Source organism: Manis pentadactyla, chromosome 10, assembly GCF_030020395.1.
Source record: "Manis pentadactyla isolate mManPen7 chromosome 10, mManPen7.hap1, whole genome shotgun sequence".
NCBI lineage: Eukaryota > Metazoa > Chordata > Mammalia > Pholidota > Manidae > Manis > Manis pentadactyla.
The window spans coordinates 120,212,139-120,230,245 of record NC_080028.1 but is presented as its reverse complement, the minus strand read 5'-3'; the positions used below and the strand labels follow the sequence as shown (position 1 = coordinate 120,230,245).

Sequence of the window (18,107 nt, the reverse complement as noted above, 5' to 3'; positions counted from 1 at the left end):
CCAGGTAGGGTGTTAAATGCAGTCTGTGTTCATCTCGGCTGAAAGCAGGAGTCCTAATACCTATGTTTTGACTCACTGTTAGAAAGGAAGCCTACATCAAGGTTCTAGGGAAATTCACCAATTTTTTTGGTCGTGTTGAATTTTTTACATTTAGATCACTGATCCAATTGGAGTTCGTTTATTTTTTCTATTAAGTTATCACTGATATGCAGTCTCATGCTCAAGTTTCACATGAGCCACTTTATGCTTACTACGTCCCCCCTGTTATCAAGTCTCCACCACATAACCCCATTGCAGTCACTGTCCCATCAGCATAGTAAGATGCTGTAGCATCAATACTTGTCTTCTCTCTGCTAGCCTTCCTTCTCCGTGCGCCCCCTATGTTACGTGTGTTAGTCGTAATGCCCCTTAATCCCCTTATTCCTCCATTCCCACCCACCCTTCCCAGTCCCTTTCCCCTTGGGAACTGTTAGTCCATTCTTTAGTTCTATGAGTCTGCTGCTGATTTGTTCCTTCCGTCTTTGCTTTGTATTCATACTCCACAGATGAGTGAAATCATTTGGTACTTGTCTTTCTCCGCCTGGCTTATTTCACTGAGCATAATACCCTCCAGCTCCATCCATGTGGACATAAATGGTAGGATTTGTTTTCTTCTTATGCCTGAATGAATAATATTCCCTTGTATATATGTACCACATCTTCGTTATCCATTCATACATCTAGTGATGGACACTTAGGTTGCTTCCATTTCTCGGCTATTGTCAATAGTGCTATGATAAACAAAGGGATGCATATGCCTTTTCCAAACTGGGCTGCTGCATTCTTAGGGTACATTCCTAGGAGTGGAATTCTGGGGTCAAATGGTATTTCTATTTTGAGTTTTTTGAGGAACCTCCATACTGCTTTCCACAATGTTCGAACTAATTTACATTCCCCCCAGCAGTGTTAGGAGGGTTCCCCTTTTTCCCCATCCTCGCCAGCATGTGTTGTTGTTTGTCTTTTGGATGGTGATACCTGATTGTGGTTTTAATTTGCGTTTCTCTATTGATTAGCAATGTGGAGGATCTGTTCATGGGCCTGTTGGCCTTCTGAATTTCTTGTTTGGAGAAGTGTGTTTTCAGACCCTCTACCCATTTTTTGGTTGGATTATTTGCTTTTTGTTTGTTGAGGTGTGTGAGCTCTTTCTATATTTTGATTGTCAACCCCTTATGGGATATGTCATTTATGAATATATTCTCCTATAGTGCAATATGACTTTTTGTTCTATTGGTGGTGTCCTTTGCTGTACAGAAGCTTTTCAGCTTGATGTAGTCCCACTTGTTCATTTTTGCTTTTGTTTCCCTTGCCGGGGAGATATGTTCATTAAGAGGTTGCTCATGTTTATGTCCAAGAGATTTCTGCCTATGTATTTTTCTAAGAGTATTATGATTTCCTGACTTATATTCAGGTCTTTGATTCATTTCGAATTTTACTTTGTGTAGGTTTACACAATGATCCAGTTTCCCTCTCTTACATGTAGGTGTCCAGTTTTGCCTACACCAGGTGTGGAAGAGGCTGTCATTTCCCCATTGTATATCCATGGCTCCTTTATCATACATTAATGACCATACATGTTTGGGTTAATATCTGAACTCTCTATTCTGTTCCACTGGTCTATGGGTCTGCTCTTGTGCCAGTACCAAATTGTCCTGATTACTGTGGCTTTGTAGTATGGCTTGAAGGTGGGAAGCGAGATCCCCCCTGCTTTGTTCTTCCTTCTCTGGATTGCTGTGGCAATTCTCGGTCTTCTGTGGTTCCCTATGACTTTTAGAACTATTCGTTCCAGTTTGTTGAAGAATGCTGTATTTCGATAGGGATGGTTCAGGGACCTGGATTGTGTGTCAAGTTCTCGGGGGTTGTCTCGTCGGGTAAAACTACAGTTATCCCAGACGTAGTCATAGACAAGGTCCAAGCTTTCCCCACCCCCCTACCACTGTGGCAGTCAGTCGTACAAGAGTTTTTGGATGTTTTGGGCTCCTGGAGGGTGTTTATCCCGCACTTGGCACAAATTCTGAAGGCCTCATACCAGTCGGTACAAAAGGGCATCAGGTGGGACCGTGATGAGACCTGTGCAGCTGTGTTCACTGCTACTAAGGAAGCAGTCAAGGCCATTATAGTCCTTGAGTGTAATGGATTCATGAAGGCCCTGGGAGCTAGATGTTCATGTAAATGGAGATGGTTGTGGATGGGGCCTTTGGCAGTGGCTTGAGTGGACATGCCTACCTGTTGGATTCTGGTCACAATATGGAAAGGAGCAGAGATCTAGTATCCGTTAACAGAGGAGCGACTGGCTTCTGTGTGTCACGCCTTGCTGGCTATGGAGCCCATCACCAGAACAGCTCCAACCAAGGTAATAACCACGTATCCCATCGCGGGTTGGATGCGAGACTTGACCCAAAGCCAGGGAGTGGCATAGCACATACGCCTCCACTGGCCAAATGGGGGCGCAAACTTGAAGCAGCACAGCACCATCTCTGATACCCCCTTGAGTGTAGATCTTCGATGCTTATTTGGGCAAGTTACGTATATGTGTGAAAAGCAAGAATAACTTGTACTGGAGCCATTGATAGGCGAGAGTCCTTATCAGCAGGGAAAAGCCCCTATAGCTGCGGATGCTTGGTATACAGACAGCTCCTCTCATGGGCAGTCCCCGAAGTGGAGGGCTGTGACTTTCCATCCTAGGACTAAGACAATATGTGTGTTAGAGGACGGAGAGGGATAGAGCATTCAGTGGACTGAGTCACGGGCAGTATGGCTCCCGATCACCCAGGATGATCACACCCTCCCCTCTATTTGTGTGCACTGACAGCTTGGCTGTGTGCCGGGCTTGACCTTGTTGCTGCCGACGTGGTGCCATGCCAATTGGATGGTTGGTCACTGGCCCCTTTGGGGGCAAGTGCTGTAGCAAGACCTATGGGCCTTAGTCAGACTAAGACTGTTACTGTATATCATGTGTCTGGCCATTTGCCTTTGGCATCACCAGTGAGTGATGAAGCAGACACATTATCGGCCCACATGTGTTGGCGGGATGGAAAGCCTCCCTCTGCTGTAGCCCAATGTTTGTGTCCGCGTTTGTTGCACATAGTGCAAAAGACAATGTGGGCTGTTGTAATGAAGACAGTTCTGTACTTGCACAAGAACAGACCCATAGACCAATGGGACAGACTACGGAGCCCTGATATGAACCCACCCATATATGGTCAATTAATATACACTAAAGGAGCCATGGATATACAATGGGGAAATGAAAGCCTCTCCAACAGCTGATGTTGGCACAAGTGTACAGCTACTCGCAAGAGAGTGTTACTGGATTATTCTTTAACCCCATACACAAAAGTAAACTTGAAATGGATTAAAGACTTGAATGTAAATCATGAAACCATAAAACTCTTCGAAGACAACATAGGCAAACATCTCCTGAACATCAGGATGAGCATCTTCTTCCTGAACGCATCTCCTCGAGCAAGGGAAACAAAAGCAAAAATGAACTCACGGGACTACATCAAACTAAAAAGTTGCTGTATGGGAAAGGACACCATCAACAGAACAAAAAGGCATCCTACAGTATGGGAGAATATATTTGTAAATGACATATCCGACAAGGGGTTAACATCCAAAATATATAAAAAACTTACACACCTCCACACCCAAAAAGCAAATAACCCAATTAAGAAATGGGCAGAGGATATGAAGAGACAGTTCTCCAAAGAAGGAATTCAGATGGCCAACAGACACATGAAAAGATGCTCCACATCACTAATCATTAGGGAAATGCAAATCCAAACTGCAATGAGATATCACCTCACAGCAGTAAGGATGGCCAGCATCAAAAAGTCTAAGAACAACAAATTCCAGCAAGAATGCGGAGAAAGGGGAACCCTCCTACACTGCTGGTGGGAATGTGAACCCTCCTACACTGCTGGTGGGAATGTAAGCTAGTTCAACCGTTGTGTAAAGCAATCTGTAGGTTCCTCAAAAAACTAAAAATAGAAATACCATTTGACCCAGATTCCCACTCCTTGGAATTTACCCAAAGAATACAACTTCTCAGATTCAGAAAGACATATGCACCCCTATGTTTATCACGTCACTTTTTACAGTAGCCAAGATACAGAAGCAACCTAAGTGTCCATCAGTAGATGAATGGACAAAGAAGATGTGATACATATACACAATGGAATACTATTCGGCCATAAGAAAGAAACAAATCCTACCATTTGGAACAACATGGATCGAGCTGGAGGACATTATGCTCAGTGAAACAAGGCAGGCGGAGAAAGACAAACGCCCAATGATTTCCCTCATTTGTGAAGTATAACAATGAAGCAAAATTGAAGGAACAAAGTAGCAGCAGAATCGGAGACTCCAAGAAGGAACCAGTGTTTACCAAAGGGGAGGGGTGTGGAAGGGCAGGTGGGGAGCGAGGGAGAAGGGGATTGAGGGGTATTATGTTTAGTACACATGGTGTGGGGTATCACGGGGAGAACAGTGTAGCACAGAGAAGGCACATAGTGGATCTGTGGCATCTTACTACACTGATGCTCAGTGACTACATTGGGGCCTGAGTGGGGACTTGATAATATGGGTAAATGTAGTAACGACATTGTTTTTTCATGTGAAACGTTCATTAAGAGTGTATATCAATCATACCTTAATAAAAATAAATTTTAAAAAAAGACAAATATATTCTCCCATACTGTAGGAAGTCTTTTTGTTCTGTTGATGGTGTCCTTTCCCATACAGCAACTTTTTAGTTTGATGTAGTCCCATGAGTTCATTTTTGCTTTTGTTTCCCTTGCTCGAGGTGTAGGCCGTTGGTGGGGCTTTCCATTGACCTTTGAAGAAGTCAGCAGACCCCAGAAGGAGTGCCTGTGGGATTATGATGGGGATTATGTTGAATCCACAGCCGTTACAGGAAGAACCGTCTTCCAACTGAATCTTCGAATACGTGAACACATCACCTCTCTTCATTTATTCAAGTCTTCCTTCATTTATTCGGTAATGTTTTTTTATTTTTTATGAAGGTATCATTGGTATTCAGTGTTATGAAGGATTCACATGACCGCCATGGTGGTCACTAGATTCACCCATATTACCAAGTCCCCCCATCCACCATTGCAGTCACTGTCCGTCAGTGTAGTAAGATGCTGTGGAGTCACTGTCTTCTCTGTGCTGTACTGCCTTCCCCATGACCCCCCTCCATTATGTGTGCTAATCATAACGCCCTTTAACCCTTCCCCCTCTCCCCACCACCCCCTTTCTCAGTATGTTTTGTCGTTTTCACTGAAGTATCCCAGCGGTCCCCTCCGCATCCCCTACAGCTGAGGGAACGTTTCCCTCCCTCCGTGCTGGATGCAGCGTCCTCTCCCTAGCAACAAGGTTCCCGCCGTAGAGCGAGCGGCTCTAGGTCTGAGGAACGTGCTGTAAAGCCGCGAGTGTCGTAAGCCAGGTGCGGTGCGGAGAGGCGCAGGACGTGGCTGGAGCATGGGGGCGTCTGCAGGAGGAGCAGACGGACGGCCCAGGTGTGGGCGCGGAAAGCCGACGAGCCGGCGGGTGCAGCAACGGTGAGTAGCGGAGGGGACCGGGGAACGGCGGCGTCAGGGGAAGCCGGGCAGCCGGGGCGGCCAGAGCAGGGCCGGCCAAGGGGATGGGAGCGCTCTCTGCCCGCCTCCGCTGCCGCAGCTGCCGGAGCCGCGCCGCGGCCGCTCCGCTCCGCTCTCCCTGAGGCGTCGAGCCCCTCCCCTGGTCTCTCTCCGGCTGGCCGCTCCTGCCGCCGCTGCCGCCCCCCGGGACGGTTCGCCGCCGCCGCCGCCTCCCCGGCGCTGGGCGGGCGTCCGGGACGCGGCCGGCCAGTTCTCTGGTCTGGGCGGAGCGGGTTTTGCCCACTGTTCAGCCCCTCCGTGCCGGGCCGGGCTGCGGGCTGCGGGCTGCATGTCAGCGCGCGGGTCCCGGCGGAGCGCGCCGCGGTCGGACCGGGCTGCGCCGGCGGCGGTGAGGTTGGGACCGGCCGGCGAGGCGCGCCCGCGGATGGGGGGGCGGCGGGACGGAGGCGCGGGGCCCTCAGCGGTCCCGCTCCTCGGGTCCCGGCTGGCCACGGCGAGGCGAGCCCCGGGACTGCGGTCCACGCTCCGTGGGGAGCTGGCGCGGCGGCCGGGCCCTCCGGGCACGAGCGGGCACCCACTTGCCGCCGTGGGAGACCTGGAGCTGGCGGCGAGCTGGGCGGCAGGTGCCTTTGCGGAGTTGTTACCCGGTGTCAGGGACGGGGAAGCAGCACAGACAGATCCCCTCGCCCGGGAGAGCTGCTTTTCCGCGCCAGGATGGGGCTCTGCGTGGACGCTTTTTTTCTCTTGGTGTTTTCTGGGAAGTTGTTATCCGGCCGGAGTCGCGGAGCGCTGCACCCGGGTAATGGAGCTTGGAGCTGCTTCAATTAATGGATAATGGATCCTGGCTCCTGGCATCCACTGTACACGTATATTGTTACCAGAATCGTTGACCATTACCCTCATATCTTTTACAAATTTATTCAATTAATATTTATTGAATGCCCTTTGTGCTCGGCACGGTTTTAAGCACAGTAAATAAAACAAAACCTTCCCACCATTGTGGGGTTTATGTTTTAATGCATGAGATATAGAGTAATAAGCCTGAGAAATAAGTAAATGATGTAGTATGTTGAAAGGAAAAAAAAAGCAGGTTGAGGACAGCTGGGCTTGCTGGGGATTTTGGGGACGAGTGGCAGCTGTTTATCAAATGATCAGGGCAGGGCTCGTTTATGAGGTGACCTTGAGCAAATCCTGAAGGCAGTGAGGGAGCTGGTCATGTGATATCTGGAAGGAGTATCCCAGGCAGAGGGAACAGCCAGTACAAAGGCCCTGGGGTGGAGATGTGTCTGCAGTGTTCAAGGAACAATGAGGAGGCCAGTATGTTTGGAGCAAAGAGAGGAGGGAGGTTAGTAGGAGACAATGTCATAGAGGTGGGGGGCGGGGGGGGCACCTCATGATGGAGGCTTTGTCGGCACTCTGAAGGTGTGGCCTTTCCTCTGAAGGAGATGGGAGCCACAGCAGTGACATCCCTGACGTAGGGACCCCTCTGCTGCTATGTCAAGAGGAACACAGAGGCTGGGGCAGAGGCAGGGAGCCCAGTTAGGAGGCCATGATGCAAATGAGAGGTGACAGCAGCTTAGGCCAGGATGGTGGCAGTGGGCATAGTGAGAGGTGTCACAGTTGAGTGATGGGCTCCATTTTGAAGATGGTGCCAGCAGGACTTACTAGAGTTCTTGGTGAGGGGAACAAGACAGAAAGAAGGATAAGGGAGGCCGAGGACTTTGGCATGGGCACCTGGAAGGATGGAGTTGCCATCCACTGGGTTGGGAGGTGATGAGCAGAAAAGGTCTGGGGAGGAAGGTCCAGAACTCAGGCATCCAGGAGGAGAGTTCCAGTAGGCAGCTCAGTATCTGAACCCGATGTTTGGGCTGGATGTGGCACCTCTGGGCCTTGTCAGCATTTAAGTCATGAGCCTGGACGAGAGCACTCTATCAGTTTCCTATTGCTGATATAACAAAGCACCACAAACTTCATAGCTTAAACACAGCACACATTTATTCTCTTACAGAGCATCAAGTCAGAATTCCAAACTAGGTCTTATGGGGTGAAAGTCAGCCTGTTCACAGGGCTGGAGGCTCGAGAGGAGAATCCATTCCCTTGCCTTTTGCGGCTTCTGGCTGTGCACGTTCCCGGGCTCCTGTCCTGTCCTCCGTCTTCAGAGCCAGCCGTGGGACATCTTCAGCTCTGCCCAGCTCTGACTCTCCTGCCTCCCTCTTTCCCTTATAAGGGCCCTTGTGATTACATGGGACTCAGCTGGATAATCTTGGAATTCTCCCCCTCGGAAAGCCCGTAATTTAATCACGTTTGCAAAATCCTTTTGCCATGCAAGGTAATGTATTCACAGGATTAGGACGTGGACACCTTTGGGGGGCCACCATGAGCTCCAAGGGGCTGAGTGGAGATGGAGACAAAGACGGTCCCAAGCACAGTGCTGGGGCACCCCAGCATTGGAAATCTGTGGAGCTGAGCAGCCAGTGAGGTCTGGGGGCACCAGGAGAGTGCGCCTGGTTTGGGGAGCCAAGTGGATAAGGGCGCTGGGGAGGAGGGAAGGAAGAGCCCAGGGCCCCTCGGAGGCAGGCCAGAACTTACCAGGGTGTTAGCAGCAGATGCTGTGGTGCTCACAGCAGTTGTGTGAAGGGGTGGGGTGAGGACAGCCTGGCCAGGAACATTTAGAGAGAAGAGGAACTGGGGGTCGGGCACCCGCAGCTCTGTCAAGGGCACCCCTGTGCTAGGGAACAGGAAGGGACGCGGCTGGCTGAGGATGCCCTGGGAGAGGGTTGCTTTGGTTTTGAAATGGGAGAACAGGGCTCGTTGCTTCCTTGTGGGAATGAGGAGGGAAAACAGTCGAGGCTGAAGACAGTTGCTGGAGCTGTCCCCAAACTGGGGAGGGCATGACGGACACAGCAGGGCCCTGGCGGGAAGGAGAGCCTGAGGGTGCAGGGTTGAGCACATGTGGCCTGAGCGCGCGTAAGTTCCCTCCCAAGGGCTGACCCTGACTCAGTGAAGGACCCAGGTGGAGTCTGTCTGTGCCCACTGCCAGTCAGTGCACCGCTCTGTATGGATCATGGTCCTGTCTTATACAGATAAAGGAGATGAGGCCCAGAGGGTTGGGGAGCTGCCCACGGGCTCACACAGTCACACTCAGGCTGAGGCCAGCCCTGCCTTTAGTACCACCCCAGCTGTCTCTCCTCCCACCAGGGCCCAGGTACCAGCCTGGATCCTTGTCCTGTGTTGGAGCCACATAGACCTCCACTTCGAGAACCATTGCCTGAAATGGGAGCTCCACCATGCTTTCAATGCTTGTGTCTTTTTAACATGACTTTTGTCACTTAATAAGGGTATCTTTATTAAAGTGAATCCACACCACTAAGGAGGAGGTGGAGTAACTGCAGTGGTTCCTTTCCTCCACCCCTGCTTCTGGGTCACCTCCTCAGCTGGGTCTTCCTAGACCAGCCCCCCGAAAGAGACCCACACCCCCAAATCAAACCCTTCTCTCTCTAACATTCTTATTTACGTGCATGTTCCTGCTCACTGCCTGTCCCTGAGGGCAGGGACCTGGGCTATCCCATTTCCCAGTGGGTCCCCAGTGCCTGGAACAGCGCCTGGCATAAGCAGGCACTCTGTTCACTGAGTGAATGTGCCACCCCTGCCAGAGGCCTCTGGGACACTCACCCTGCAGGCTGAGGTTCCCAATGGGCTTGTGGAAGGGGCCAGAGAGGCTCCCGTTGAGGGCCACGTCCTGGCCATCCCACAGGGCCATCCCACAGGACCATCCGGTGCAGGGCGTGGATTCCATGGGCTCGTTCATACACGGTCTGCAGGACCAGTTCCCCTGGGAGGGCGCTCAGCTGGAAGAGAGACGGAGCTGGGTCACAGGGGAACCTGGCCAGTGCTCCTGCTTGGGGTCGGGAAGAGATGCTTTCAGATGAGGAAAGACTAGGAGTGTTTGAGGAGCAGTAAATTTACTGGGCCCAGTGCTTCCTATGGAGGGGCAGATAATGCAGTGGAGGGGAGCCAGCCAGGGAGATATCGTGCTGCTATAGAGGACAGCCACCCCTCGGCACCACTGCCAAGATGTGTGGCCTTGGGTCTGTTTCCTAGCCTCTCTGGCCCTCGGATTCCTCATCTACAAAATAGGGTAAGAAAAACAGGGCCGACCTCTGTCAGGTAATGAATGGTGTACTCAGCCCAGCACTAGTCCCAAGGGCTGTGATTGGCGTAGGATTTCTCAAACATTTAGGGAACAGGTCTTATGTTCCTGATCCAGTGCTGAGCATTGGGGGTCAAAGATAACCAAGACTGGTCCTGGCCCTTCAGGGGCTCCCAGGCTGGTAGGGAGATAGTCACAGGGACAGAAAATCATGGAACAAGGTGACAAGGGTATCCACAAAAGATATTCAGAAGACAAAGGAACACAGAGAAAGTTGTTGATGGACAGAGCAGGGAAGCACGTTCTAGGCAGAAGGAACAGCCTGTGCAAAGGCTCAAAGAGGGGCACTCTCCCTGCTGGTGGACACCCAGTGGTGCAGCGCACTGCAGGGGGCCTGGTGGGAGGGGAAGGGGAGCTTCCTCTTAAATGTCTCTAAGACCCATCACCACCATCCCACCTTGGCCTAAGACGTCATTATCTCCTGTCCTCTTGGCTACAGCGGCTTCCTCACTGCTCTCTTCTGCCCCCTGTAGGTCACTCCCCACACAGCAGTCAGACGTCTGAAATCATCATTTGGGTCATGGCCTCAAAAGGCTTCCAACTTCAGAGAGAATAAAGTACAAACTCCTCCCTGTGGCTTGCCATGCCCTGCATGACCAGACCCCCAAGGCCTCCCACCATTTACTTCCTCAGCCACCTTGCTCCAGTCCAGTGGCCATTCCTTAAACATGCCAGACTCAGTCCCGCCCCAGGACCTTGGCATGTGTTGTTCCCTCTGCCTAAAACGCCCTTCCACCAGATTTTCACATGGATACTTGTCATCCAGGGCTAGCTTGAATGTCACCTCCTTAACTTTACTGGCCTTTACTCCTAGGGCACAGCTTCCCAGCCATACCCACTCATACCACCCCACTGCTTTCTCTATAGTATGTGTCACCATCTAGATTATTATTTATGTGATTTTTTTGAGGGTCAGTTTCATACTAGACCATATACTTGATGAGAATAAGGACTCATTAGTTCTGTTCCAGATAAGAGAAGCTGTTCTTCACTATGTAAGAACTTGTTCACCATGTAAGAACTTGTTCGTTATGCTTCAGAAGATTGGAGACTGTTGAGAAGTAGGCTTGGGGTTGATTAATGAATGTGCATTGAGTCCCCTATACAGAATTTTATTGTTGTTAACAACCATTTGATCAATAAATATGAGAGATGCCCTCTCAAAAAAAAAAAAAAGAGAAGCTGTTCTTCAGCTTCTGGCATAGGGCCTGGTCTGGCATCTAGCAGGTGGTAGAAGGGAGGGAAGGATGGACATCAAGACCAGCTGAGGATCCATTCCAGCACATTCTGCCCACTTCACATCTCTGCCAGTACCAGATCCTCCCGGAACCAGGGCAATTCCCCTTTCCTCAGAGGGCTGCCCCTGCGAGCCTCCCAGCTTGCCCTGGCCACCCCCCACACACACCTGGGGGAAGGTCTGCTCCAGCCTGATGGTGTTACTGAGACCGGCCTCAGCAGCCACCAGCCTGGTGCCCATGCGGAAGTGATGCTCCTCCGCTGCCAGGACAAAGGTGCTCCCGGCCTCCCCCTCAGCTCTGTAGCTGGGTCTGCAGAAAAGCAAGGGAGAGAGCTCATCAGCCAGGGGTGGAACGCTGAGGCATATGCTGGCTCCAGGCATAGGCTCTGCATCCCAGAGCCCCAGGCTCAAGAGACCCGCAGTTTTCTGGACTGGATGAACTCTGATGAAATGCACCACCAGGTGTGGCCATGACAGCAGTCTCCTCACGCCCTTCATGCTGTAACACTGACTTGAAGATAGCTACCCGCCCAGGACCAGCAGGTAAGACTTCTAGCTGCATTACCGTTGTAGTCAGCAGGGGGCAGCCTAGCGCAGAGGACGATGTGGAGGATGTGGGCACCAAACAGACCAGGCCTCCGATTCTGGCTCCAGAATTAACCACCTGAGCCTCCAATTTCTAACCTGACAAATTGGGATCCTAACACATACTTTATTAAGGTATTGATTGAAGATTGTATGAAATAATGGGCTAACTTCCAGGCTGGCTGAACTACAGAACCGCTTAGAGGATTTGCTAAAAATATAGATTCTGGGCCCCCACTCGTGGTCTGTACAAACAGAACCTCCGGGACCAAGGTCGAGAACTGGCATTTTTAAAGAGCTCCCCAGAAGCATCGTTACCTTAGTGGTGTCCCGTCCAAAGTGTTCAACCCACATGTCATCTTGAGTGAACAATCTAATAAATCCACATGGAGGACTTTTGCAGAGTAACTGCCTGGACACTTCAAAACTGTCAATGCAGGAATTCTTCCTTCACGTGGTTAATGGCAACGAAATGTTTCAGGGGAGGTATTCATATCTGCAGCTTTGAAATGCATCAAAATGAAAATGGATGGAGGGCTACCTGATAAAGCACATGAGAAAATGTAGGTGTTGGGTGTGCGGGTGTTCACTACAAAATTGTTAAAGTTTTTCAGTGTCTGAAATGTTTAATAATAAAATACTGAGGAATTAAAAAGGTAGTGGGGTGGGAGAAGAATTCCTAGATTGGAGGTCAGCCTCCGGGCCAAATTCAGCCCATCACCTGATTTTTATAAATAAAGTTTCATTGTAACAGCCATGCCCATTTATATATTGTCTGTGCTGCTTTTCTGTTACAATGGCAGAGTTGAGTAATTGCAACAGAGATCATATCAGGTGCAAAGGTTAAAATATTTACTACCTGGCTCTTTACTGTAAAGTTGGCAGACTCTGTTCTAAATTAAGAAACTGAAGAGACAGGGCAACTAAGGATCCTGGGTGATCCTGGAAGGCATCCTGGATTTAAAACAAACATACAAAACATCCTGGCAGAACATTATTGAGACAACTGGGAGATCTCACTAAGGACTATGTATTAGATAAAAGCATTATGTCACATATTAAATTTCCTGAATTTTGTACTTACATTGTGTTATTAAAGAAAACATCCTTGCTATAGGAAACACTTGCTGAAGTATTTAGGAGTCAAGGGGTATGACGTGTCCAGGAACATCTGTATATCAACTCTTAATGATACGAAAACAATGTATGTGTGAATATATAAACATATGCCACATATATAAGTATACATAGAAAGATGGGGCAAGAGATTACCAACTGGTCCACTGGCCTGTAATAAATTTTCTATGAGTCAGAAAGTATTCAAAATAAAGACTGGGGGGAAAGAAGAGGTTCCCTGAAGATCACGCAGCTGCTGCAAAGCTTGGGAAGCATGTGTGAATGTGCTGGGACAGGGCTTGGCACACAGTAGGTGCTCTGTAAACAAAGTTACCTGGGCCTGGGGAAGAGAGAGCATTTACAAAACTGGTGGCTGGTGGGATGATAAGTGACTGGTTGGCAGGAGCAATCACTCACTCGTGTTTACTCTTGCGTGCATTCATACATTCATTCACTCAGCATGTTTCACTGAGCACCTGCTATGTGCCAGGTGCCGGGCATGCCCTCCATGAGCTCCAGATTTGGGGAAGAGGGGCAGATGGAAATGGACAGTAGCAATACAGAGGGTGGGGAAGGCTGGCCTGGGTCTCAGGGGCCCTCCAGTTTACCCCCAAGACCCCCAGATGCCACAGCAGGGCAGATGCATGACCGAGGGACCTCCTGAGGGTTCCAGAGGCCAGGTGGGAACAGCACTTATGTACAAGGTCAGGAAAACACACAGAGTGCCTGGGCTGTGGGAAGGCAGAGGGGACACCTGGGAGGTGGTGCGGGCTCAGCTTGAAGAGCCGTGGCATCTGATCCAGCTGTCGGGAGCATGCTAGGCTGGGTGAGGCCATGCCAGGCACCAGGCCCTGGGCCGGCAGGCCTCCCCTGGCTCCCGAGGGTCTTGTGGGCCCAGCTGGGGGCTTCAGGGGCTGGCAAGGAATGTAAACCTGGGCATGTTTGAGAAAGCTGGAGCCAGGGGTTTCCAATTGCAGCCCAGGGGGCCGGCTTGCACAGCCCCCTCCCGCCTCGGGCTGTGAATCTGGACCCAGTTAGGAGCTCAGGGGTGGTGGGCACCGTTATCTTGGCTGAGGCTGAGACTCTGCAGGGGCAGCAGCCCAGGAGGGCAGGGAGGCGATGCTGACTTGAGAGATGCAGCTCTTTGCTGGAAGGAAGGGGAGAGCCTGCCTGAGGCCTGGCACCAGGGCACCCTGTCCAGGGCCCCAGAATGGGGTCGGGGCCGAGCCAACCCCCCCGAAAGAGCCCTCAAACACATTTGCAGCCCAGTGAAGGGCCATTCACAGGCCTCAAGGCCTGTGCCATGTATGGGGCAGGGCTGCAGCCTGGCTCCAGGTGACTTGCATCTGACTTCCTGCTCGGCCTCTGCCTGGTTCTGGCATATTGGGCAAGAGTCTCAGTTTCCCCTCAGTGTAAAGGGCCGCAGTGGGACTGGGCTGCATGTCTTCTGAGAGCCCATCAGTGGGCCCCTCAGGTTTGGCCAATGGGAGCTTCAGCAGGGTCTGGTGAACCCTAGGTAAGAACCACTGGCCCACACCATAAACAGGTGGTCTTCTCATCTCTCTGGTACCAGTGCTGGAGCCTGATGCCCACCACCAACTCCATGTACCCTCCCACCAAGCACTGTGTCAGGCACCCAGTAGGTCCCCAGACTGAAGAGTTGAAATAGTCAGTATATGTATGTGAGGCCTGGGTGCACTTAGACCAAGAACTCCTCATCCACGTCCTGCCCCCAGAGGTCAGGCTGTCTGACCTTGGACAAGTCACTTTGCCTCTCCGAGCCTCCCTTTTCACATCTGTTCAGTGGTGCTGTGGAAAGGATTCAAGGAGGCACTGGGGGTCAGAGGTGGGCACACACTAGGTGCTCGGCTGATATCTCCCTCATCCATTCCTCTGCTCTGGGGACCCCCCAGAACCGCAGAGAATCCCTCACCTGGCCATGCACATCGAGGAGCAGGCTGGCTTGAGAATCACAGGTCAGCTGCAGGGAAGAACTCATCTCTTCCTTTGCCCAGAGCTGCCGGAACAGGAGCTGAGAAGGGAGCAGGCGTGAGGCACGGGTGGTGTAAGGGCCTGAGGGCCCTCGGGGCCAGGCTGCACTCTGCAGCCCACCCTGTCCCTTTCCCCCAGCCCAGCAGGCCCTGCCCTGACACCCTCTTGGATGGCGAGGACCACAGGCAGGGCCAATCTGCTCTCCTGCTGCAGCCAGGCTGACACCCTCCCACCCCAGTGCGGGCCCCAAACCCCAGACATCAGCAGAGAATGAGCTCCACCCACTCACCACCTCGTCCTGAGGCTGGGGAAGGGGGCTCAGATGAAGGGGGGAGAGGGAATCAGGTCCACGCAGCTGCCAGGCACAGCGACACCCCCCCCTGCAGAATGGTGACAGCCCGCCCTCCGGCTGTCCAGAGGCTGCCCCCTCCCAGGGCCCAGTGGGGTGGGAGGCAGGGCTGTTGCTGGGTAATCCAAAACACAGGTCAGGAAAGCTCAATGCCAGGCTCCAGTACACAGGCCTTAGCAGGAGGGACCAGCCAGGCCAGGCAGGCTCACACCAAGTGCCAGTGGCCCGGGCACAGCCCTGTTCAGGGGGTCACAGCGATTCCCCTTCTCTGAGGTGGGAGGGCATTGTGGGAGAGGTGCGGGTGCCAACCCGGGTCCCTATTTTGCTGCCTAAATGCTATGTGACCTTGGGCGGGTCACCTAAAGTCTCGTGTGACCTGGAGATGATGGTGACAATGATGGCATTGTCACCGTGACCACCACAGCAGCCAAAGCTTCCAAAGGGTCTGCTCCTCAGGCACCGACCTGGGTATGTGACTAGCATGAATGCATCTGACCCTCACACATCCACATTATCAGTACAATTAGTGTCTCCATTTCAGAGAAGAGGAGCCTGAGGGCGCAGAGAGGCTCAGGAAGTAGCCCAAGGCCACACAGCCAGCCCTGGCAGAGCCGAGATCTGGCCTCTGGGGATGGCATTCCTAAGACCCATGCTACCCTGCCTCTCGGGGTGTTAGGGGAAGGAAGCAAATCAGCACACAGAAAACTCTAGAACAACAGCAGGCACATAGTAGGTGCTCTACAAATGGAAACAGGGCTTTGTTTCCGTTTAAAGAGAAAGGGCAGAGAGAACAGGACAAGAAGCTGCAGGCAACCGGTCCACACGGGCCCCACAGCTGGAAATACAGAGGTTGCTCAGCCAACTATTATTATCATCATTAACAATGACAGTAAAGCCTTTACAAACTCTAAGTACTGGAGAGACCCAAGGCTCAAGAGCATTCCGTTAACCATGCACACCAGGAACTGGATGGGTGGTGACAGAATCAGGCGGGAGGCCTGCCCCTGCCCCAGCTGCCCCCCATCCTCACCCGGCTGGCCAAGGGCAGGCCCAGCCTCTGAAGAGCAGGTGCCGTGTGGCTGACATTCACCACCAGCTCCAGAACGCCATGCTTTGGCCAGGCCACTAGGGCTGCCACGTCCACACCAGCTCCACCATGGAGGCCCTTGCTAGCCTGGGTCTGGGTCTCTAGAGGCAGAGAATGGCACAGGCTGCTGGAGACCCAGGTTCACCTCCCTTCCCAGCTCAGGGACGCTCCAGAGACTGCGAGAGGGACCCCTGCCTGAGGACCCCAGTGGGACGGACCGTGGGCAGGACTTTTATTTCTCTGAGCTCCTACAATGTCATCTCTTCCAGCCTGGCCATCTCCTTCTCTCACTGGGGACATTGCTGAGATGACACCTCTGAGGAGCCTCCCCTGACTGCCCATCTAAAGTACCCCCCAACCTTTCCTGCTCTCTCCTGGCCAAGTCAGCCCCATAAGGGCAGGGCCTTTAGTCTGTTTTGTCCCCTGCTGCCCCCAGCACTTAGCATGGTGCCTGACACACAGCAGGTGTCCAGTACTTGGTGAGGGAATGAACAGGTGAACAAATGCTTCTGTCCAGGGTTTATCAATATCAAACTGAGAGCAAATGAGACCACCCTACAGCTCACCTGGCCCAGGCTGGAGGGTCCCCGCCCTCCACCCCACACGGGCATCTCCTCCAGTCCCCTGCCTCGGAGCTGGAACACAGCAGCAGGTGATACCCTCCAGAAAAGGAGATTCTGGAACCTCACAGCCAGGAGTTTGTTCTCACTAGCCTTTGCCTTAACTTCCTCAGCACACAGTTACCCAGGAAACAGGTGGGGCCTCACCTCCATCAGAGGCTAGGTTCCTGGGGCCACAGCTTGGTGCTCTGGGCCATGCACTGCCTGGCCCCATACTGTCACCTGCTGTTGGGGCCTGGCAGGCCGGGTGCTGCTCCCTGAAGCTGAGCCCCAATTTCCTTATCTGTAACGTGGGCACAGCCCGCCCACCTCGTGGGACAAACATGCCTGAGAACACGTGCCCGCAGGGCACCCCATAGACCTCAGGAAGTGTTTGTTCTTTCCTTCATTACATAAGGTCCAACTGCATGCACCTACTGTGTGGTGGGCATGAGGAGAGGGAACACACACTGACGGGGACCCAATCCCCATGCCCAGGGAGGTCCCGACTGCCAGGGGCACCAAGACCATTAATGCCAGGCAGCCAAGACCCCCCCTGAGGGGCTGGGATGGTCAGGTGTGGTCAGCAGTGAGGGAACTGAGAGGTCCCGCTGGCCTCCAGGGGACAAGGAGCGGGGGCAGAGAGGAGGTCACCCCACAGATACCACCTACCCAACTTCTGCAAGGAAAACGCCCTGACACCTGATTTCTGACTTCTGGCCTCCCGAGAGAACAAACTTCTGATGCTGTAAGCCACCCAGCTTGAGGTTCTTTGTTTTGACAGCCCTAGGAAAGGGCTCCCTTGGGAACCAGGACATAAAGGACAAGGATGTCCTGCCCAGGGCCACACCAGGCCTGAGAGGCATCTCAGTGCACCTGGCCAAGGCCTGAGACAGGCAGGCAGGCCCCCTGCATGGGCTCTCTGGTCCGGGGGCAGCGGGCTGGGTGCCTTACCGTGCATGTGCAGCTTGGTGCTGAGGCGGGCCTTGCCTGGGAACCCTGCATCAGGGCCATACTGTCGTTCTCGCTCTGGCCAGAGAGCTCCAGGTGTCCGGGAAAGTGAGAGCAGCTTACAGTGTAGTTCAGAGAAGTGGGCCCCGCAGAGACACATCTGGAATGCTCAGAGCTGGAGCCACTGTCATGAAGGTCCACGGAGAGCTAGAATGACACCAGGGAGATGCTGGGCCACCCTCTGCTGCGGCTCAGAGGGACATCTGACCCGGTTCTACCATCGCCGTGTCTCCACTTGCAAGAAGGTTTGTTGAATGAATGAATGACCAAATGAACGAA

General features: G+C 52.4%; 1 protein-coding gene and 1 long non-coding RNA gene across 2 annotated transcripts in view; one reads left to right on the top strand and one right to left on the bottom strand.

Moving 5' to 3' along the window:
- LOC130679201 (uncharacterized) overlaps positions 1–6,618 on the top strand; it is a 138,377-nt gene extending 131,759 nt beyond the window's left edge. Inside the window, exons 14-15 of the long non-coding RNA XR_008992279.1 lie at positions 4,850–5,037; positions 5,361–6,618. This is a non-coding gene — a long non-coding RNA (uncharacterized LOC130679201). The remainder of the gene's footprint in view (positions 1–4,849; positions 5,038–5,360) is intronic.
- The window catches only part of LOC118929734 (uncharacterized), a 289,885-nt gene that overhangs the window by 189,244 nt on the left and 82,534 nt on the right, over positions 1–18,107 (bottom strand). Inside the window, 8 exon segments of the mRNA XM_057488022.1 lie at positions 9,315–9,408; positions 9,410–9,490; positions 11,258–11,387; positions 13,848–13,937; positions 14,707–14,822; positions 16,162–16,319; positions 17,772–17,822; positions 17,825–17,975. Coding sequence (XP_057344005.1) covers positions 9,315–9,408; positions 9,410–9,490; positions 11,258–11,387; positions 13,848–13,937; positions 14,707–14,822; positions 16,162–16,319; positions 17,772–17,822; positions 17,825–17,975 — 871 coding nt within the window.